The sequence below is a fragment of the Podarcis cretensis genome (genome assembly GCF_951804945.1).
Source record: "Podarcis cretensis genome assembly, chromosome: 4".
In the NCBI taxonomy this organism is placed as follows: Eukaryota; Metazoa; Chordata; class Lepidosauria; order Squamata; family Lacertidae; genus Podarcis; species Podarcis cretensis.
In genome coordinates, this window is record NC_137173.1 from 16,408,083 (window position 1) to 16,430,809 (window position 22,727).

The 22,727-nt window shown below is 43.4% G+C and overlaps 1 protein-coding gene across 10 annotated transcripts in view; it reads left to right on the top strand.

Annotated features, from left to right (window-relative positions):
- FAT3 (FAT atypical cadherin 3) overlaps positions 1-22,727 on the top strand; it is a 459,497-nt gene that overhangs the window by 203,650 nt on the left and 233,120 nt on the right. For all 10 annotated transcript variants that reach the window (XM_079973210.1, XM_079973209.1, XM_079973212.1 and 7 more), the window contains exon 3: positions 9,691-10,005. In XM_079973210.1, coding sequence (XP_079829336.1) covers positions 9,691-10,005 — 315 coding nt within the window. The remainder of the gene's footprint in view (positions 1-9,690; positions 10,006-22,727) is intronic.

Sequence of the window (22,727 nt, forward strand, 5' to 3'; positions counted from 1 at the left end):
GCATTCTGAATCCTATTGTTCTAGGACCAATCAGACTGCTGCATTCTGAATCCTATTTTTCTAGGACCAATCAGACTGCTGCCTTTTGGATCCTGTTCAACTCAGTACATAAGAATCTCTCAGTGGCTTTTGATGCTGTTGACCACACTACCCTTCTGGACGGTTGGGGGAACTGTATCAGTGGCTCCCCTCCTACCTCCAGGGCTCTTTCCAGAAAGTAGTCATGGGAGGCTATTGTTTTGGAGTTTTCCTGTGGAGTCTTCATTGTTCTACCACCTTGGAAGCTCAGGGGTCGGCAGCCCAGAAGAGGGCATTTTCTTTGGCAGCACCCTAAAGTTGTGGAACTGCTTTCCCACAGAGCTGCGTCTGATACCTTCATTGGTGCAGCTCTAAGCAAATGCTGAAGGCGCATCTGCTTACTGACACTGGAGATGCATATTTTGGGGACCCACCTGATTTTTGTTATTTTAAGCTGTTACAAGTTGCTGTTAAAACGGCATAAAATTGTGCTTTAATATCACTGGTGCATTTTAAATATAACCCACCCTGCGACCTTAGAACAAAGGACGAGCAATAGTCATAATCATAGTAAAGGTCTTCGCCGCGTTCACTTGTCTTTGCGTTCCAGTTGACCATTGTGACCTACCTGCCGCTCTGGTGATGAAATTGCATTGCGGTGCTCATGGGCAGCTCTTTACCTGTGCCCTTTGTCATTTCACACCACTTCCATCCTTAAGAAGATCACCTCTTGTTTTACAGCTAGTGCCTATCAGAAAGCCTTTTTCCTACGACTGGTTACCTTGCAGTCCCTCCTGTTCAGACCTTCGGTGCTGAACTCGCCAAACTGTTCCACACCACTCTTTTTTCCCTTTTAAAGAGTGTGCTCTGACCCCATAGATGTCTCTTAGTCAGCTTAGCTGTGTCCGTATCTTCCTCTTCCCTTCTTATTGCTGCTTGTATACCTTTGAACTCCATCGGGAGGGTTCCTAGGGGCCTGAGGTGGTGAGTGGACTTAGCTCAAGGGCAACCTGCGAAAGGGTCACCTGTCTCTGGCCACAGCATAACTAGCAGAGCCTTTGTTTCTTGACAGCTCACATTCTTACTGTCAATGACCTGTAAAGCGCAAAGAATTTGGGCTTAAGCACCCCCCCCCCCCCCGGTGGTCCTGGAGACACACTTGATCTGCAGGTCACGCTGAAACTCAGGTAGCTGCTTTTATTTGCCCTCCCTCCCTTCCTTGGAACAGGTAATTATTTTCTTCCACCCTCCCATTATTTTGCATCTACTTTTCTTATTGTCCTATTTCTTCTGGCTTTTAACATGCTACTCCCAAAACCAGTCTTTGCATCCTAGATCCCCCAACCCTGAGTATTCAGTCAATCAATCATCCATTCACAGAGACATAGAATTTTAGAGTTGGAAGGATACCCGAGAGTCATCTAGTCCAACCCCATAACAGTGAGCATGCGGTCCCCCATCCAATTTGAAACCGTACCGGACCCTGCTTATCTTTGCAAATGTGCTAGCCGTTTTATTGCTGCACCACTAGGAAGTCTATCTATATCCTTCCCTTCCTCCCAAAAGTGCCCAAGCCATTTATGCCTCCATTTCACTTTCCAGCTTAGTGAGCATCCTCTTTCTCTCCATGTGAGGCAATTTCTCTCTTGGCTCTCTCTTTCTGTAGTAGGAACTGTTTAGCTAGCTGTCTTTCCATTCTGCATTTTGTACTGGTGCGCCTAGCCACAAAGCTGCTTCACTCAGGGCCTGCCAAATTGTGTAAATAAGAAGAGTTTGGATTTGATATCCCGCTTTATCACTACCCTAAGGAGTCTCAAAGTGGCTAACAATCTCCTTTTCCCTTCCTCCCCCACAACAAACACTCTGTGAGGTGAGTGGGGCTGAGAGACATCAAAGAAGTGTGACTAGCCCAAGGTCACCCAGCAGCTGCATATGGAGGAGTGGAGACGCGAACCCGGTTCACCAGATTACGAGTCCACCGCTCTTAACCACTACACCACACTGGTGTACTTTAATCAAAATAATTGTGTGTTTCTTACTAAATTCCCTGAAGTAAGCAAGGCAATATTTGTACTTTTGAAGGAGCAGTGTCCGTAATCGCCCCCCCTCCCCAGTTCACACAAAACAACAAAAGTGGTTTGTAGGGAAACTGGAATCCTGGTTTCTAAGTAAAGCACAAACTATTGTTTGCTGTTTCGGGTGATGTTTTGCTTCAAACGAGGAAAGGAGGGAAAGGCTCACCATGTATGAAGGGAGGAAAAGAAGTGGGTATCTCAAACTCCTTGCTCTAAAGTCTAAACAAAGGCGGCCTGTCTTGGGCTGTTTCCACTGTGGTCCCAATGTGATCAGTCCCATTCAGATAGGAATTAATAGTATTTAATTGTGTGTCTTGTTTGCCTTCTCCTCTGGTGTTGTCTTCTCACTTGCCATGGCCTGATCTTGGAAAGACAAATTCATTTGTAAAGAGAGGGGCAAGGTGGTGGGAAGCAGAATAAAATAAAATAAAATAAAAACTGTCCAAGATTATTGTCCTGGACTTCTCAAGCTGGAATGAGGTCCCTACAACAGTCTGTTTTTACAAGCAGGTTGTCTTGGGTACTCTGTGCCTGGCAGGAGGACATATTACATCTCAATTAGGAGCCGAAGATAAATGTGGTCCGGTAAATGGAGGTCATGGGGTTACAGTCGTTTAATAGAAGGACTGGAAATGGAAATTGGAGAACGATCAAGGAAATCTTAAAAAAGATAAGAACAAGGGAAACTCGATTAAAAGAACCTTATCTTCTCTTGAACCGTTGGATAGCTTTTTGCCATCTTTTAAAAAAGTGCAACCTGGCTGACAAAATAGCATTTTGAAAATAACATAAGATAAACCGCAGTGTCTGTTTACTCATACTGAAACTGATCGCACACAAACCTTTCTCATCTCTTTTATATCTCATCTCTTTTATATCTCATTCCTGGAAACCTTGTGTTTCGAAGACTTAAAACAATTCCTTGTTGATTTTTATTTTTTATTTTTAAGGGTACCACTTCAAACACTATCAGATGTGCAATTAACTTTGTACACAGTGCTTCATTGCCTGCCTGGGGTTTTGTTGAGGGGCATTGCATATATCTCTGACATAAATAAATATAAACGAACAAATAAATCCAGCTAGGCTATTGTATTTTCCCCTTCAGTTTCGTGGGGAAAAGAAAATGGTCCCGAGAAACACAGGGCAGCCGTAAAAAATAATGGCGTGCCCGTGGTTACACACCTCCAAGTCATCTTAACACAACTTGTCTCATGTCCTGAAGCCACTGTATTGTGCATTTTGCTGCAATGGCAGCCAGTGTCACAGAACGAAGTGATGGAATACACGCCATCACTTCATGATGTCAAGAAGCTAGACAGGTTGAACTGGATGCTGTGGACACGTTGGCAAGAATTCACCTCAAAGCTACTGGTTTTGGTTGCACACCCATATAATCTTGCACTTAAACTGTATTAAAGCTTGTGACCAAATCCATGCTTTGAAGATTGTAATAACTTCAGCAATGTAGGTTGCAGCAACTCACACAGTCAGCAACTTGGCTTCTCTTTTATCTTCCTTTGTTTTAATTAATGAATGCAGGTGTGTACGGAGCCTGTGACAAACAGATCTGATAAAGCAATAAGTGTGTGGCAGCAGCCAGCAAGGCCTGGAGAATTGGTCTCTCTCGCCTAATGTGGGTGGGTATAACTCTGGTTACAGCAGGACTGGTGGACCTTTGGCCTCTCAGATGTTGCTGGGTCTCCAACTCACATCAACCTCTGTGAGCATAGCCACTGCTCAGGGTTGATGGTACATTACCATCGTCATATGAAGGACCACAGTTCCTCCCTAACTCCCCGGTTAAAGTGACCCACTGAATGTGTCACTCCTGGGTAACCCCCCCCCCGATGTTCCTTACCCTCACCCTGCCCAACAGCAGCACTTCAGCACAGACATGCCACCAAGACTCATACTTCCTAGCTTGGAAATACAAGTTGTGGAGTCTGGTATTGCTTATGCTTCACACCTGGAGCAGATATTACAACCCCTGGATTCTTGTCAGTTTTGGATTTGCAGGCTTGTGGGAGGATGGGCAAAGATCCTGGAGGACGAGCTTGGAATCCGTCAGGTTTCTGTTCAGCTGATACTCTCAGCAAATTTTAGTTGCGTGGCAAGTCCCCCTCCCCTCTTGTGAAATAAAGACACAGGACACTTTATTTAAGGTTAATGGGCGTAAAAAGCTACAACTTTATTGATTACAGGAATTGAGAGGTATTGGCTTAGGCACTGGTTCCTATTGACTAACCGGCTTCAGCCCAATTGCATGAAGACCGGTAAGGGTTAACCACCAGTGGGGGAAGTCCTACTGAAGTACGTCAACTAAGATCCCCCGGGTGTCACCGCTCGGGGGCGAGCCTTAGGCCCACACCTCCATAGGCTTTGGACAGGGCAACGCCCCCTGGAATCCTTTACCGGACTACCCTTTGCTTTGGGATAAGGTGATGGCGCTTCCTTTCCCCCCTTCATTTGCATAACAATACCCCTGCCAATGCCTAACCGCCAATACCGGGAAAGTTGTGACGTTTGCTACGAGGTAGGCGAAAAAACCAAATGGCCAGTGCCAATTTGCCAAGTGGAAAAATTCCTACCAGGCCCCTTGACGGCGACCAACCGAAGTCCATAGCAAGATCAGAGGAGCAACTAAAAGGTGGGCAGGGTGGGAAACCTGATCAGCTGGAAAGGCGAAGAGAGGGCGGTCCTCAGGCGCGCCGGGCATAAATAGCCTGGGCCACGCCTCCCTGCACAGCCGATTGGCTAGGCAGGGAGCTGACGCACCTAAGGATTCCCTTATTCTCGCGGGGGCTGGAAGCCAGCCCCCGCTTGTGGGGGGAGGGCATGGGCCCACAACCCCACCTCCTCTCCAGCTCGGAAGTGGCCTTGAGAGAGTTTCCCTGTCACTAGTTGGTGAGGGCGCGGACACAAAAAAAATAAAAATAAAGAAAAATCCTTCTCCATAAATATTGATGTGGTTTGACTATGTAGGGTATCTAGGAGTAAACTATCCTGAGCAACCAATCAGGGTGGATTTGATTTAAATCATGATTTAAATCACTAGTCAGTAAGACTTGATTTAAACCAAATTTTTTTACAGAAAGACTCATTCTTGCTGCTATAATCTTAATATTTACAACCAGATGAAGGTTTCACTATTGAAATAATAAAGCTTCAGAATAGTTTTTACAGTTATATAAAAATTACTGATCTGGTTATACTATTAGAAACACATAGACAGGCAATTATGAAATTATTGTGAGGTTTATTAAGTTAACTGCTTATATTTGGACAACTTTTCTGCTGTACTTCATTGGAAGGAGAAAAATAATCATTTCCTTAATAACAATTTAAACAATTTATTTAACTAAAACAATAATATTACAGCATATGTATCCATGTTTGTTATCTGATGTAGTTAAACGATTTAAAAAAACAACAACTTAGACTGATTTTTAGCAAACATGAAAACAAATCCTTATTTCCTGATGAATAGCCCTTGGACTATAATGTAACTTACGGTAAATAGAAACTATAGAAATATTTTTCCTCCAAAAGCATTTTATTTAAAAAATCTGATTTAAATTTTAAAAAATCTGATTTTTTAAAAAATAATCATTGATTTTTATCCACCATGCAGCCAATGGAGATATACAATTACATTGCTTAATTCAGGAGTAGGGGGCCTGCAGTCCTCCAGATGTTTCATGTCTGCAACTCCTAGCATCCTTGAGTATTAGTCATGTTGACTAGGGCTGATGGGTATTGGAGTCCAGCTACAACTGGAGGGGCACAGATCCCCCCACCCCCCTGACTAAGCCACTCACTGGCAACTTTCTGTATCGCTTAAACTCTTCCATGTTCATAGTTTCCTACAGAGACAGAGTGTGCATTAACATAAGGGGTAAACTTGCCTGGTACTCCCTGCTCCGACCTTAGTAATCAGAATTAATTAGACAAACTAAAGAACCTTGATGCAAATATGTTTTGATTTGCACCAGCTAATGGCACAACTTTGGTTTTTGGATTGCTGAGGCAAGCATTTTTTAGCGTACACTTGAAGTTCTACTTGCATATTAATAAAGGAACTCACCTTCCTGGATAAGGATGTGCAAACAGCTTTCGGTCTATTGTTGTGGGTGTTTCTGCCTTTCTGAACACCGGCACTGTTTGTTTGGGATATTTCTGGCTATTTTCTGCATCATTGTTGTGCATTGTGTGCTCCTTTTGGCATTCTTGGGCATTAAGACCCCCATTCAAAAACAGACTTCTAAGCAGTACAACGCACATTGAAATCATTCCTGCACATCACACACACAAGCACTTTTAATTGTGTTGTTCTCATTCAAATCCCTGGCAGTAGAATGTCCCCCCCCCCCCGAATTATTTCTGTGCTTGCCTAATTTGCCCGAAAACTTGCACAATCAAGTCTTCAGATATCTGAGGAGAATATTCACATATTCCGTACCCTTAGCTGCAGTCGTGGCCAAATTCATCATGTGCTTTAGCATCATCTCTTCCTTGTAGAGCAGACCTCTAACCTCACCCAGTCGTGTGCAGGAAGTAATTTATGAGCCAACTGGGCCTCACAGCTTCCTAACAGCAGTTTGCATGGACACTAAGAGCAGGGGAAAGTGCCCTGATTAGACTCAAGTATTCATTGAAAAATAGCAGCAAAAACAAAACCCTTAAAAACATGTTGCCATAATTTTTTATCAAAACAAAACCAGCAGGTGTTGTTGTTTTTAAAAAACTAACTATACATGGTAAGTTTTTGTGTTAAATTTCCATGACTGGGTAGGCCTTCTGAAACAAGAACGTGATTGTCGAAAACAAACTTAGTCATAGCAAGTCTTGCTTGAGCTTGAACTTAGGTATGTTCCTGTGTCCTTTTGTAGACACTGGTTCTGGATATCCAACTTTATCCTGCCTCCTTCTTTGTCCTTTGGTTCTGACTTTGCTCTTTGATTGTAATTACTGACTTTATACTCTGGTTCCTGACTCCTCTCATACAGTGGTACCTCGGGTTACATATGCTTCAGGTTACATAACCCAGAAATAGTGCTTCAGGTTAAGAACTTTGCTTCAGGATGAGAACAGAAATCGTGCTCCGGCGGTGCAGCAGCTAAAGTGGTGCTTCAGGTTAAGAACAGTTTCAGGTTAAGTACAGACCTCCGGAACGAATTAAGTACTTCACCCGAGGTACCACTGTACTGTTATTTGTGGCACAGCCAGGGAATATGCGAGTGTGTGTTGGGCTTTCGGAATCAGAAAATAAAGATATCTGTGGCACCTCCAATCCTGCCTAAACTCAATGCGAAGTGGAGCCTCAAAAGAGTCGGCTTAGAGAAAGTAGAGGCAGCTTATGGGAAGCAGATAAGTTCTTCTCAGCCTATCCATCAATGAAAGCTGCATTGGCACACCGCCAAGAGCCTTAAGGGTATTTTGAATTTGCGCATAAATATGCATAGGGCTTAAATCAGAGATAAATGGACCTTGTTCTTTTTAGCATATGTATCGCTTCCTGTTTTACACAGACCAAAGACAAGGTGGAGCTTTGCCGCTAATTACGGAGGCTTCTTCCAGATGACCAGTTTGGGGCACCTCACTGGGGGGATGAAAAGAGGGGAGGTTGTGCATTTATGTGGGATTTTAGGTAGTGGGTTCCTTAATACGCCAGCAAAGTTTGCTTTTCTGTAAAATAACGGACAAATGTTTGGCATTTCTTCCTCAGAAGCGTAGCATTTGCCTTGTATTTGTTTTATTGATACAACAAAGTATTTTTCTGTTGTTTTTCCAAGAAGCCCACTTTACAGTCACAACAAAAATACACTTTGAAACAACACTTCAGCAAGCCTTCTGAGTGGATTTTTTAAAATCCCAGTCTTGTATTTGTATTGGATTTGAAGTTGTTTTTATATATGTAATTGTTTCAACTGGTTTTACGTAGGTTTTTATTGTATTGTGAAATTGTTTCAAGATGCTTCATAGGAGCCAATTAATATAGGAGATTAACAGTGACGTTAACTCAGCAGAGGAAAAAACTATACTGAAAACAATGTTAACCGAAAGCTTTCCAGGGGAGAGATGCCCTGTACCTAAGGATGCATGAATCTGTCAATTCTGATTTCCTCTCTGTTGCCAGGTGGTGGTTTTCTGTTCTTCATTCGCTTATTAATTTTAGACATTTTAAAACTTTGCTTTTGGAGGTCAGGATTGGTTCAGGGCACCTGGGTTTGAAACAGCTGTAAACGAAGAAATCAAGGAAGAATCACATACTAGCTGTTTGAAACTTTCCATAAGACTAGGCAGTCTCAGAGAAGTGTTCAGAGGGTGGCATAATCAAAAATTCTCTATTAGCACTGCCCAGGAGCTAAATCTTTCTCCCGTGAATGACAAATTGATGTACTTAAACTCTTTAACTACCATCGGTAGGTGAACCCAACTTTCTTTCCCTTCCATTTTGCCCTGAAGCTTTCCCACTAATACATCTCTTATTATTTGGTCCTGGACTATCTCTTTCAAAACATTTCATCCCTGAATATTAATGATGGATTAGGATGACCAAAAGTGGTGGAATTACACAGTTGCACTTTCTGGCTTTAGAAGCAGGACTTGGTTTGGATCATCACTGTATGCTTAATGCTATCCGCACTGTTTGGTAATTGTCGTGGCAGTTTTGCCTCTTCAAGTGGGACTGGGAATGTTTGATTCATGCTGCTGAAATCAAACCATTTAAATTCTCGCTGCAACATTTGCAGAAGTCAATCAATCATAAAACCTTCAGTTTCATCGTAAGCAAGGAATGGTTACTAAAACCACTTTAGGGAAAAGTCAAGTGAGCCCGTAGAGAAACAGTCCAAAGAAGTCCAATTCGCAGTTTGCAAAGCTCCAAAAAATGAAACACCTTTGTGCAAAAAGGATGCCCCATTCAGGGGTCCAATGGAAAGGCATTGGGGGCCATGTGCAGCCTCTGTTTATCTGCATCCATTGAACACTTGCATGGGCAGCTGAATCCATGAAAGGCTTTTTGGAATTGAGGAGATGTTTGATGGCAGTTGCTTGCTCCCATGGATGCAGCCTTCCTCGCGTATAGTTCCATGCACAGTGGCTCTGTCCGACCCTTCAGTGAGTCTTTGTAAGGTGAGAGGCAGAGCCTGTTGTGCTACCTCCATGCCTGTCCATGGAATGCATGACCTGAATGCAAAAACAGAGCTTTAGTGTAATTTCAGTGTGTTGAATGTCATGAATGAATGATAACCTCAGACTTGACATATATCAGCATGTGCTCATGGTATGCATGTGGGGAGAGGCAGCTAGTAATGAGTGCTCCAGGATAATGATGAAATGGGAGAAGAAGGGAGGAATGTGAGAGGAAAAATGGAAGAAAAGAAGGATGCGCATAACCAAAAACTGATGTGATATGTCCACATGCTGACTTGAATGTAACAGCCATATTGTTTAAATCAAGAACACACAATGGCTTCAGAATGCTTTCTCATGTTTCCTTAATGGGGCATCCTTGTGTTTGAAACAGTTATGTTTTCTTATCTTCAACAACGATCCTGAATCTCTTTTTTCCCCCTCACGTCTTTTTTTGCAGGAGTTATCTATACTGCAGATATCCTGGACCGAGAGACGACTCAGTCCTACTGGTTAACTGTGTATGCAACAGATCGTGGTGTTGTTCCACTTTACACCACCATCGAGGTCTACATTGAGGTTGAAGATGTGAACGACAATGCCCCGTTGACTTCTGAACCCATATATTACCCATCTGTTTTGGAAAACTCTCCTAAGGATGTATCGGTTATTCAGATACAGGCTCAAGATCCTGACTCCAGCACAAATGAAAAGATGACCTATAGGATTACCAGTGGGAACCCCCAGAACTTTTTCATCATCAATACCAAAACAGGTAAGGAGATGTCTTCCAACCTTGTATGCTGTTGACACGATATGTGTACAGATGATTGGCAGATTTAACATGTACGTACTGTTTTATCTCTTTCTGGACCAGCCTTTCGTTAAGCTGTTGCGAATAGAGAGATGCATAGGGCGGAAACCAACATGGTGCTAGTGGCCTCATATTTATTTGGGGTTTGCATCCATTCATTGTGTCTATTGTTAATGGAGAAATTTGTGTGCTCTTTTGGACAAAAAACAAGTACACCGGCCAGGAATACCAGAGCAAAACTGTTGCGACAGGACCCCCACCTGCCACAAGGTGGAACAAAATGGAAGCCCAGAACAAAAGAAGACCCCAACTTTTATTAGTTACTAATCCCCCAAGCTACACCCCTAGAACTACATCACAACTACAGCATGACTACATCATTGACACATCACAAAAAGGAGGGGTTGAGGGAGGAGTTATGGAGGTAACCTGAGTATCTTGTCACCTGGCTGGTTCCTCCTTTCCCCCTCCCCATGAGTCATTTCCAGAGGACAAAGGGGAGTTGGCAGTTTCCTGCCCCCAGAGGGAAGATCTGATCATTGTCCTTTGTTCCAGTCTGTGTTGAATCCACTCCCATATGCAAGTCCTTTGTGACCTTGATGGTCTTCTGTCTGGGACCATCAAGGTTGTCATGCCAACTGGGTAGGGCTCCTGAGTACGTGTTGGTACGCATAAGGGATTATGGCCGTCCTGTATCAAACCGTCCCCCTTTGATAGTCCTTCATGGAGCAAAATAAAAGTGGACCAGTGTAAATCCGATGTATGGTTGATTTACTATGAATTTATAACAGAAATGTTGTGTATGTTGTGTGTGAGTGTGTGTGTCGTGTTTGTACAAACTGAATGATTGGGGGGGGGGTTTTCCTGCAACACTATTAAACTTAGTGAAGCAGAAAAATTTGCAACCCGCATCACTGGCGTCAACAACAGATTTTGTATGATTATTGCACATCTTTTCAGATATGTGCCTTAATGAGAACATACCGAAATTGTAGCCAGACCCTAAGCTACATTTGTCATGGCTTAACTGGGGAAGTCTTCATCAGCTGTCAACCAATCTAGCAATTATGAACTGTCCTTGATGCATAAAGAGAGTGAAAAGCTGGTAGTTCTGTCATCCGAGTTGCAGCTTAGAGGTGTCTTTGTCCTAAGAAGTCTCTTGGCTGTGTTGAGGGAAGCGTAGTGCTGATTAGAAGGTCTCTGTTTAATTGGAATTGTGCGGCACAGAATAATCCCATGAAGAAATAGCTCTTAAGGACTCCCACAGTGCTCAGTTTGATGGCTGATGGGTGGTTGTCTTTTTCGTAACTGCCACTTAGCGTTAAATCAACCCGTGCAATTAGTCATGATGTAAGAGTGAAAAATTAAGCAGGAAATCATATAGGTTTGTAAACAAATTGATGTATGCATTAAACAAAAATGCAGATAATTCTCACATTTTGTGACCTTGGAGAGCCTTGGTTTAATGTTTATGTCACCCTGGAGTTCAGGTGTTCAGGTATCCTTTGAAATGATACATACCTATTTTGACAATGTGATAGTATCAGCCAGTGAACATTTCCTGTTGAGACAGATGTTGGTCTATTTAAGGCCTGTAGTTAAAGGATTTCAACCAGACTGAGGAATTCCACCCTCTTGAAATTTGGGGGAGCCCTATCTTCTGGATTCAACCAGATGTAGCCCTTCTTTATATACCTGTTGTCTTTGTCCATGGAGTTTTCGTGGCAGAAAAACTGCAGTGGCTTGCCGGTTCCTGCTCTAGGTGGATCACATTCAGTCAAAACTCTCCACTATGACCTGTCCATCTTGGGTGGCCCTGCATGGCATAGCTCATAGCTTTTCTGAGTTATTCAGGCCCCTTCGCCACAACAAGGCAGTGATCCATGAAGGAGTCCTATCACCTCCTGGCAAATAGAAGGGGAAGAAATGGAGGCTTTCTTGGGCTCCATGATCACTGCAGATGGTGACAGCAGTCATGAAATTAAAAGATGCCTGCTTCTTGGGAGAAAAGGAATGACAAACGTAGACAGCATCTTTAAAAGCAGAGACATCACCTTGCTGACAAAGCTCTGTATAGTTAAAGCCATGGTTTTCACAGTAGTGATGTATGGAAGCAAGAGCTGGACCATAAAGAAGGCTGATCACCAAAGAATTGATGCTTTTGAGTTATGGTGCTAGAGGAGACTCTTGAGAGTCCCATGGACTGCAAGAAGATCAAACCTCTCTATTCTTAAGGAAATCAGCCCTGAGTGCTCACTGGAAGGACAGATCCTGAAGCTGAGGCTCCAATACTTTGGCCACCTCATGAGAAGAGAAGACTCCCTGGAAAAGACCCTGATATTGGGGAAGATTGAGGGCAGAGGGAGAAGGGGACAACAAAGGACGAGATGGTTGGACAGTGTTCTCAAAGCTACAAACATGAGTCTGACCAAACTGCAGGAGGCAGTGGAAGACAGGAGTGCCTGGCGTGCTCTGGTCCATGGTGTCACGAAGAGTCGGACATGACTAAACAACTAAACAACAACAAAGCCCTTCTTTTGTTAGTGCTCTTAAGAACAGCAAAGGCTAGCCAGGTTCCTTTCTTAACCAAGGGTTTTAAACTACAGTTTAAGCATTTTCTTAAGCTTTTGGGGAAATTCCCCCTCGCCTCTAACGTTATTCGACTATCGATGCCTCCTCTAACTGCACCGGTATGCCTGTTATACAACCTTGAATTTTGTATTTTGATGGCGATCTATACAAAGACTTCCTCGTGTTATTGGTTAACTCTTCAGTCTGATTTCAAGAGATGCTTTTAAAACCCTCCCTTGGATTCTTCAAAAGTAATAAGTTCTGGAAACACATTTTAGGTTTTCCATGTAGCCCTGTAATTTATTTTGCTTCTTCATTTGTCTGGAAAGCCTTTCATAGTACTACAGATGCAAATTTCAAACCATGAGGCACAGCACATGCACCTACAATGAGTTCATATCCATAAAACCTGAGTTTTCTGAAATGAAGTCTTCATAAACCAGTAGATATTAGCGACGTTCATCGAACATTCAGGGCCACGTGGGAGAGAAAGATCATGCTTTGAACAAGCTTACTCTGCAGGAAGTGTTGCTTTGGAATGGAAGGGACAAAAGCTAAACTGCAGCGTGACTTTTTGAGCATGTAAAACACACACAAAACCAACATGGGTATAACCGTGTTGCCTAGAGTGATTGTGAAATCTCTTTTCCTTTTTAAGAAGACAGGTTAGGTATCTGTCAGGTATGTCTTAACACTGCAGTCACCAGTTGCTTCTGTATTCTTGAAGAGCCACCGATTTCTCCCACAGCAACGACAAATTTTATTGTACGGCCACAGATCTGTTAAAAGCAAATTAAAACAACAAAATCGTACAATTGCTGCTAAACAGCAGGCTATGGTACTGATACAAACTTAAGGCAGCAAAAAAACCCCCAGATAAATTGTGTTCTCCAGTTCCTTCATCAGTGAACAGCCATGGATGTGTGTATATTCAATAAATAAGAAGTAAATGATAAATAAATAAATAAATAAATAAATAAATAAATGGTGATGGTGATGGTGATGGTGATAGTGATGATGCTCTGTAATATAAGTCATTTGCTGCTTAAACAATTCACACATTTGCTTCCATATATCAGATATGTAGCATTATAGTGTGGGATAGTTCTACAACTTTTGAAAACATTTCCCTCATGCCAAACCCCTTCCCAACTGACATTGTAGGCCAAAGAAATCATTATGTATTACACTCCAGGTCCCTTCAACATGTCCAGTGGTTTTGGATGTTATGTCTTGATTGACATTTGCAGGAGTCAAAGAAGATTGGTTTAGGCTGCCAACTTATCACCCTTGATAAAAAAATAAGAGCAAGATAATATGTATGTATGTATGTATGTATGCATGTATGTATGTATGTAACCTATTTAGAATGTAGCCTAGAATTCTAGATGAACTGTACTTCCCAATATGATTCATTACTTGACTCCTCCTTTGTTATTCCTCATGCTGCAGGCTTAAGCATTAACCATGGTCTATGCATAATTTATGCAACCAACTGTCCCGTCACATTGACAAAACAAACACATGCCATTATACTGAAGCCATTAAAATGTCTGCATGCATTTTGCATATAGAGTATTTACAAGTCAAAAGAATGATCATTGTTGTTGTTGTTGTTTTGTTAAGAAAGGTTGCATATTGTTTACAGTACTAACTTTGGTCATTTCTCTGTGCATGCTTTTTCATCAGCTATGCACGCTCTCATTATGTTTGCTTGTTATATTTTAACATGCCTATTCTATATGCTTTAAGTATTGCAAGCTGCTTTGCATAATAGGTAAAGGGACCCCTGACCGTTAGGTCCAGTCGTGGACGACTCTGGGGTTGTGGCGCTCATCTCGCTTTACTGGCCAAGGGAGCCAGCGTACAGCTTCTGGGTCATGTGGCCAGCATGACTAAGCCGCTTCTGGCGAAACAGAGCAGTGCGCGGATACACCATTTACCTTCCTGCCGGAGCAGTACCTATTTATCTACTTGCATTTTGACATGCTTTCAAACTGCTAGGTTGGCAGGAGCAGCGACCAAGCAACGGGAGCTCACGTTGTCGCGGGGATTCGAACCGCCGACCTTCTGATCGGCAAGTCCTAGGCTCTGTGGTTTAGACCACAGCACCACTACTTTGCATAATACGTATGTATGAAAACGATGGGGTATAAAAATCTGTTCCTTCTTTCTAACTACACATAATTTAAACAGGCGTACTGGTTCACATTATCATGCCTCAATGTTGGTTCCCCTCCATTTGATTTAGGGCAGAGGTCCATGATATCAAACTATGGTTTTGCTAGCTATAGTTGGTTCTTCCAGACATAAAAAAGACAAACCATGGTTTTGAGCAAGAGCTTCATAACTTTACTCTAGAATCCCCCGCCCCATTCTTCCCAGTGTGCATAGGAATTCATTCATTTCCCCCCCCTTTCAAAATATAGTCCGGCCCCCCACAAGGTCTGAGGGACAGTGGACCGGCCCTCTACTGAAAAAGTTTGCTGACCCCTGAGTAAGAGGCAGGGAATGGTGGGAAGGTAAATAAAACAGATGATGGAGTTATATACATTAAAACAGATCGATTGCGGCCATAAATTTGCCTCTTTATTTCCCATATATGGGTGTTAATTTCACAGCAAAGCATAGCAGTAATTTATTGCATTGATTTATTGCAATTTTTTGTGCTCCGAGGGAAGCAGTGAATTTTAATTCAAACCATCACACACTTTTTTTTTAAAAAAGGAAAGAAGTCTTGCGACAGACGGGAGCACCAGGCAGAATGCAATAGCCAATCGCATGGTACTCCCATACAATGTGGATGAACTCCCTTTGACGCATAAGGTTTTCATCTTAGAGAAGTACTGGGTCTGATTATATTGTTTGACAATCAGTTGGTACTGCCAAACAGCCGGTTACAGTACAGGATTGCTTTTCTCCAGGTTCTGTCCCTTTGCCAGCAGTGCCCTCTTTCTCTCCCATCACAAAACCTTTGGAAACTGTAGGTCGGATTATTGTGGCGTTATTCTCTGTGTGGGGATGCCCTTGAACCTCCTTCCAGAAACTTCAGCTGCTCTGTTCTGCAGCCACCAGCGATGGAACAGTTTCAGCTGCTTAGGATATACAGAACTGACCCAAAGTGTCAGATGCAGTACAGTTAAAACTCTCTAATCTATGCAGCGTTGAAAGCATTGTCTTGGAACTATTATAGCAAAAATAAAATAAAATAAATAATTCAGTCTTTATATTAAATCAGTAGATTTATTTATTTATTTATTTATTTATTTATTTATTTATTTATTTATTTCCCAGCAACTCTGGGCAGCTTCCAGCAAAATATTAAAATGCAATGATTCATCAAATATTCATCAAATAGAAGGGTTTAAACATTTTCAAACTAAATAAATGCATGTCCATGCTGTCCTAGTCTGCACTATATTTTAACTAAATGAAACAGTATATTTTAACTGAATCAAACTGTACAGTAAGCCTGCATTTTAGGTGCACTTAAATTGTGTGCATTCAGCTTTATGTGCGTGGGAAATAAATATAAATAAATAAAAATCGGTCGAAAAGCAGGTGGGGTTCTGGGGGGGGAAAACGACTTTGGCAATCCCAGCTGACATTGAACCCAACGCGTTTTGACTATCCACAATTTTGGCTTTAGACACAATACCTGGAATGCAACCCCCTTGCAAGTTGCAGGCTTACTGTAGTCAGAACAAACTAGGGTTCAGTGCTGGCGGAGGCTGCTGAAAAGTTTTCACCCTGCTCTTTCCTTGTTTCTGCTGCTGCTGCTGTACCACCACAGCCTGGCTTGTTGGAATGTCCAGTCCTGGGTTTGTGATTGTACAGTGGTACCTTGGGTTACAGACGCTTCAGGTTACAGACACTTCAGGTTACAGACTCTGCTAACCCAGAAATAGTACCTCAGGTTAAGAACTTTGCTTCAGGATGAGAACAGAAATCACGTGGCGGCAGCAGGAGGCTCCATTAGCTAAAGTGGTGCCTCAGGTTAAGAACAGTTTCAGGTTAAGAACGGACCTCCATAATGAATTAAGTTCTTAACCCGAGGTACCACTCTATTCTATCAAACAGACCATAATCAGTAAACAAGGTTTGTTCTTGGCCTACTGCTCATGGTTTCTTTGGGTTGGACAAACCATGGGTTCAGTCGTTGGCAGGAGCGAGGTGGCGGGGAGCAAAGCAAAACCTTTCCCGCGACATTGAACTAAACCGTAGTTTGTTTGTTAACCTATGGTTTAATGTGGCGTGCAAATTAATAGCAATAATGAGGATAGCAATAATGTAGATTACTTTAACCCCCCCCCCTAAAAAACCATGAGAACTAATATTACCTAATTGAATCTTCGAAGCAAGTAGCAATTCTTTTCCTACCACAATCATTTTAGAACATCTTTCCCATCTTTTGGACACAGTAAATAAATGTTCTTTTAATATGCCCTTACTCCTGAGAGATAAAAGGTTCATGGGTACTTTTATGCCCTGCAATAAGCATAGGTGATGTTGCACATACCATAAAATATTCAATTAAGCCTTCAGGCTGGTCAGTTTATGTGTCTCATAAATATGGGTGGGTTTTTTTAAAGTATTCTCCTGTGTGCCTTTGAACTTTTAATGGGATTTCACTCTGCCTGAAGCAGTAGGTACACAGTCGGGGGGGGCACTTTTGAATCCTGCTTGGTCACTGGATCCTGCCAACCTAGCAGTTTGAAAGCACACCAGTGCGAGTAGATAAATAGGTACTGCTGCGGCGGGAAGGTAAACGGCATTTCCATGTACTCTGGTTTGCATCATGGTGTCCTGTTGCGCCAGAAGTGGTTGAGTCATGCTGACCACATGACCCGGAAAGCTGTCTGTGAACAAACGCCGGCTCCCTCGGCCTGGAAAGCGAGATGAGCGCCACAACCCATAGTTGCCTTTGACCATAGCTGTCAACCTTCCCTTTTTTGTGGGAAATTCCCTTATTGCAGTGCCGTTTCCCACTGCTTCCTGCTGCTATTGTTAGATATCCCATAGACTGTCCCCGGGACAGGTGAGGCTGCTGATCCCTTATTTCCAAATCTGAAAGTTGACAGCTATGTCTTTGACTGAACTGTCCATTGGTCTTTCACCTTTTCCTTTACCTGGTCACTGGAAGTGCAAGTAGCCTCAGTATCTGGAAGCAAAGGTTTGCAACTACACTTGATACTCCAGCTGCAAGCATTCCTGGAGAGCCTTGCCATAGTAGTTCAGACACCGGTGACTTCAAGATTGGGTGACTGCAGTGCCCTATATAGAATCCTAGAATTGGAAGGGTCCACAAGAGTTGTCTAGTCCAACCCCTTGCAATGTGGGAATTCTTTTGCCCCAAATGGGGCTCAAACCCAGGACCCTGAGATTTTGTGCAGAATGCCAGTTTAGTGCAGAATGCTGCAGCATGGTTGCTGACGGAAAATGGGATTGGGGCAGGACCAAAGAGAGGGAATTAGGCTGCATCCTAAGTCTGTTCGACTTGGTCATGCAGCATGAGTTGAGCTGGTAAAAAGATTGATGTACCTCAAGCACTATTTCAAAGGCTTGTTTTGCTTCTGTCAGGCTTAGGCCAGCTCAGCCAGCAGCAACACTGCTCCTGAATGGAGTTTGACTCTGGTTTACTTTACTCCAGTTTAAGTTATGCCGCCTTGCTTTTACACCAGCTTCTTGTGTGTAGGGTTGTTCCCTGGGTCATGCTCAGAATAGAACCATTGAAATCGACAGACTTGACTGTCTTAAATCCATTGATTTCACTGGGTTTACCCTGAGTGCAACTAATTTGGATATAGTTAAAACAGCACACAGCTCTATTCATTAATATTTGTATATATTTAGTTCTTGGAACAACCATATGCAAGGATGAGGGGCCACCTTTTCAGCTATGGGCCTGCTTTAAGAAAATGCTCCCCTCAAGGGCTGTGATCATTTGTGCATGTAGCCATTTCATTCATTCATTTATTCATTCATTCATTTTATTTGCAAGTCGCTTTTTCTTGCCCAAAGTGCATGTGTGTTGTCCATTGGTGGGGAACTGCTAGGTGACCAGAGCCTTTGGATTTTGCCAGCTGACTCTCCTTGACTCTGTCTCCTGTGGGTGGTGCTATGGTCTAAACCACTGAGCCTCTTGCCAACTGGAAGGTTGGCGTTTCAAATCCCTGCAATGGGGTGAGCTCCCGTTGCCCTGTCCTAGCTCCTGCCAACCTAGCAGTTCAAAAGCACGCCAGTGCAAGTAGATAAATAGGTACTGCTGCGGCGGGAAGGTAAACAGCGTTTCTGTGTGCTCTGGTTTCCGTCACTGTGTCCCGTTGTCCCAGAAGCAGTTCAGTCATCCTGGCCACATAACCCAGAAAGCTGTCTGTGGACATACGCCGGCTCCCTCGCCCTGGAAAGCAATACCAGCGCCGCACCCCATAGTTGAATCCGACTGGACTTAACCGTCCAAGGGCCCCATTACCTTACTTTTTTACCTTCTACCTCCTGTGTAGCAATTAGGCTCCGGAACACACACACACACACCCTCAGTAAGCCTAATTAATGCAGGGAGAATGATTAGAGATACCCTTCCCTACTCGCAACCTCCTCCCTGAAAACCGCTCCACCTGAATCAATGAGGCTTAGAAAGATTTATGGTGTTATTATTTTAACACGGACATGGCCATGACCCGGTTTTGTATTTTGACATATGCTTTGCTTCATTATATTGCTTGCTCTGATATTTTGCCTTAATTGACTTGTTTTTCTCTTTGCTATCAGCAGCTTTGGGCTTCTCCCAGAAAAAAGGAATGGTACAAAAGGAGCAAAGCCACTTCCGCCTTAGGGAGGAGGTAGGGTTGCGGGCTTCACGGCCCCTCCACGTGCCCAGGGGCTGGGAGGCCAGCCCTTGCACGATTGGGGGATTCCCAGCTACGTCACCCCTGGACCGGCCAATCGGCTTGCTCCGGGGGTGTGGCCTGCCCCCTTTAAAGGCAGGACGCGGCTGGGGATCTCCCTCTTTGCCTGTTCGCCAGCTGCTCGGAAAAAGGGGAGGTAGCGCCATCACCTGCCCTGCATTTTGAAGGGTAGTCCGTTAAAGGATTCCAGGGGGCAGGGCCCTGTCTGAAGCCTAGGGAGGTTAGGGCCTATCGGTGACCCCGGGGGATTTCCTAGTTGATGTGCATTAGCAGGACTGGTGGTTAACCCCTCCCGGACTTCAAGCAGACGGGCTGAAGTCAGATATAGTCGGTTAGGTCCAAATTCCAATGCCTAAGCCAATACTGCTCATCACCTGTAACAAATAAAGTTGTGGCCTTTTTTAGCCCATTAACTTTAATAATTGTGTCCTTATTTCTACCTGGGGGGCAGGAACTCACCACACAACTGGAATGAAATGAAATGTGGTGCTCTGATCCAGGAAGCAAATCTGTGTGTGGATGCAGATGCACACAGGGGTGTGGCCATCTGCTTTGTGGTCCACACCGGGACTTCCGGGTTTCTGGCAAGATGCATCCTTCGGTTTCTAGGGCGGTAGGACATCCCCAGTAGGGATGGGCAAATCTGTCCATTTCAGTATCACATTTTTCCAGTTTCAAGTTGTCCCCATTTCCACCTGATCTCTTTGTGATCCTTTCTTAAAAAATGTCTACCAGCATTTTATTGCAGATTTATCCTAATATACACCTTTGCATGCATGTTTGCTGAATGCACACATTTTTCCAAAGCAGTTATCCTTAATATATGTGCACACTTTACCCTAGTATGTGTGCCTTTGTACACATTACTCGGCTCAACTCCTGCCTGAAACCCTGGACAGCTGCTGCCAATCATAGCTGACGTTACAAAAGTCGAAGGGCCAATGATCTGGCTTAGGCAGTTTACTGTGTTCCTAGGATAATGACTCTTGCTTGCCTGGATTGAGAATGTGAAGGGGTGTTCACATGAAGCTTTGAAGTTTTCGTGGCTGGAATATACCCTCTTCTAGAGCCACATCAGTTGCTCACACCTCTTTCATTTCTGTTAATTTTTACATGTGGCCCCCCTCACTGCTAGCATGCGGCCCCTGGAAGTTTGCTTGTGAAGCCTCATGGCCCTCTGTAGGAAGAGGGTTCCCTACCCCTGCTGCGTGCCATTTTGGGGTAGGATGTAAATGAAACAAATCAATAAATAGACTTTACTAGTCATACTTTAATGCTTCTTCTAAAAAATCTAAAATTGCCAAATGATCTCTTCCTTTCTTGGAAAGTAATTCATTTTTTTTAACAACAACAACAACACTGATTTACTAATTGATGTACAAGGCATGCCTGCTCTCCTTTTCAAAGGAAATTCTTCCTCCACTTGGCCTGAAGGAAAGCTCTTCTTCATCTGTGCTGCTGCAGTAGTTTTAAAACTGGGTCAGGTCAGGAAGGAGTTTCCACAGTCAGTCACAAAGCCAGTCTGAGGGCTGAAAGAGTGCTAAACAAATGCAGATACTGCAGGGTTGTTGAACTGCTCTCATCATCCCTGACCGTTAGCCATGCTTGCTGGGGGTTGGTGCGAGTTCGGATCCAACAACATTGGTTGTTCCCATAGTTGGTGCAACTCATTTGATCAACAAGAAGAAATTGAGCATCTTAAGTGTCATGTTCCTAGTCCTGTGGAATACTCTGCCAATAGGTTTAGGAGGCATCTTCTGTTTCAACTTTTTAAACACCTTTCTCTATTCAGTTAGGTGATTAAGAATAGGTAAAGGTAAAGGGACCCCTGACCATTAGGTCCAGTTGTGGCCGACTCTGGGGTTGCGGCACTCATCTCACTTTAGTGGCCGAGGGAGCTGATGTACAGCTTCTGGGTCATGTGGCCAGCATGACTAAGCCGCTTCTGGCGAACCAGAGCAGTGCACGGAAATGCCGTTTAGCTTTCCATCAGAGTGATACCTATTTATCTACTTGCATTTTGACGTGCTTTTGAACTGCTAGGTGGGCAGGAGCAGGGACCGAGCAACGGGAGCTCACCCCATTGCGGGGATTCGAACCGTCGACCTTCTGATCGGCAAGTCCTAGGCTCTGTGGTTTAACCCACAGTGCCACCCGCGTCCCATCTTTCCAAAATAGTGATCTGATTTTGGATGTTAACTTTTTTTAATGGTGTGTGTGTGTGTGTATACACACACACACAATCTCCGGGTATAGGGTGGTGTATAAATTGAATAAATTATTATTATTATTATTATTATTATTATTATTATTATTATTATTTTAAGCACAGTGCTTGTAAACTGCTCTGATTTTTTTAAAATAAGGAAATAGTGGTAAATAATTATATTTTATAAATAGATCACCTGGAGATCCACAGGTTCCCCAACCCCTGATCCTGAGACTGACATTGAAGTTGGCACATTTCTAGCCATTATAAACATAATGTTTGCACTTACTTTATAAAGATGCTAATGGTGTGTGAAATAGTTAAGAGGGAGCTCTATGGCTGATACTGTGCAACCCAGTTTATTGAATGTCAGTTTGGTCTCAATTATTTTCTAAAACTTTCCCAGTGCTCCTTGAGGTTATATTGCACATGCATTAAAAAAACCAAAACACACACATACACAAAAAAACCCCAAACTCTCTTGCTTATAGGATTCCAGTTGACTTTGTGCGTGGAAATTTTCCCGCTACTTTCAGCTGCCTCTTGCAGATTGCGAGGAGAAGGCCTTCCTTGATGTGGGTTCAGAGGCCCACATCCAGGCCTCCGAAGGTGGACGTTTTTCAGCTCCAGGCTCAGAGTCTGAAAGTGACAGAAGGGTTGCGCCGTGTTTGAAGGGAAGCATCCCAAGCTGGCTGTTGAGCCGAGATAATGCAGCTTTCCTTGGCAGCTCTGGGGGCTTTTGGCTGATGTCTCCAGTCGCCTTGCTGCATGATTTATCTCTGCAGAACTGATTCCTCCCCCTTCAAAGCCCTCGCTTCCTCAAATACTGCATGTGTAGTATGTGCTTCAGTGATAAATATATAGAAGGCACGTGCTCCATATCTTGTGGTATATGCATTTTTATTCCTCCCCTTCTTCTCTGCTCCCTCCCTCTCTAGTTTCCCCCATGCCTTGGCTCTTAATTTGCTTGTTCCCTCTGGCTCAGCTGGCAGTCG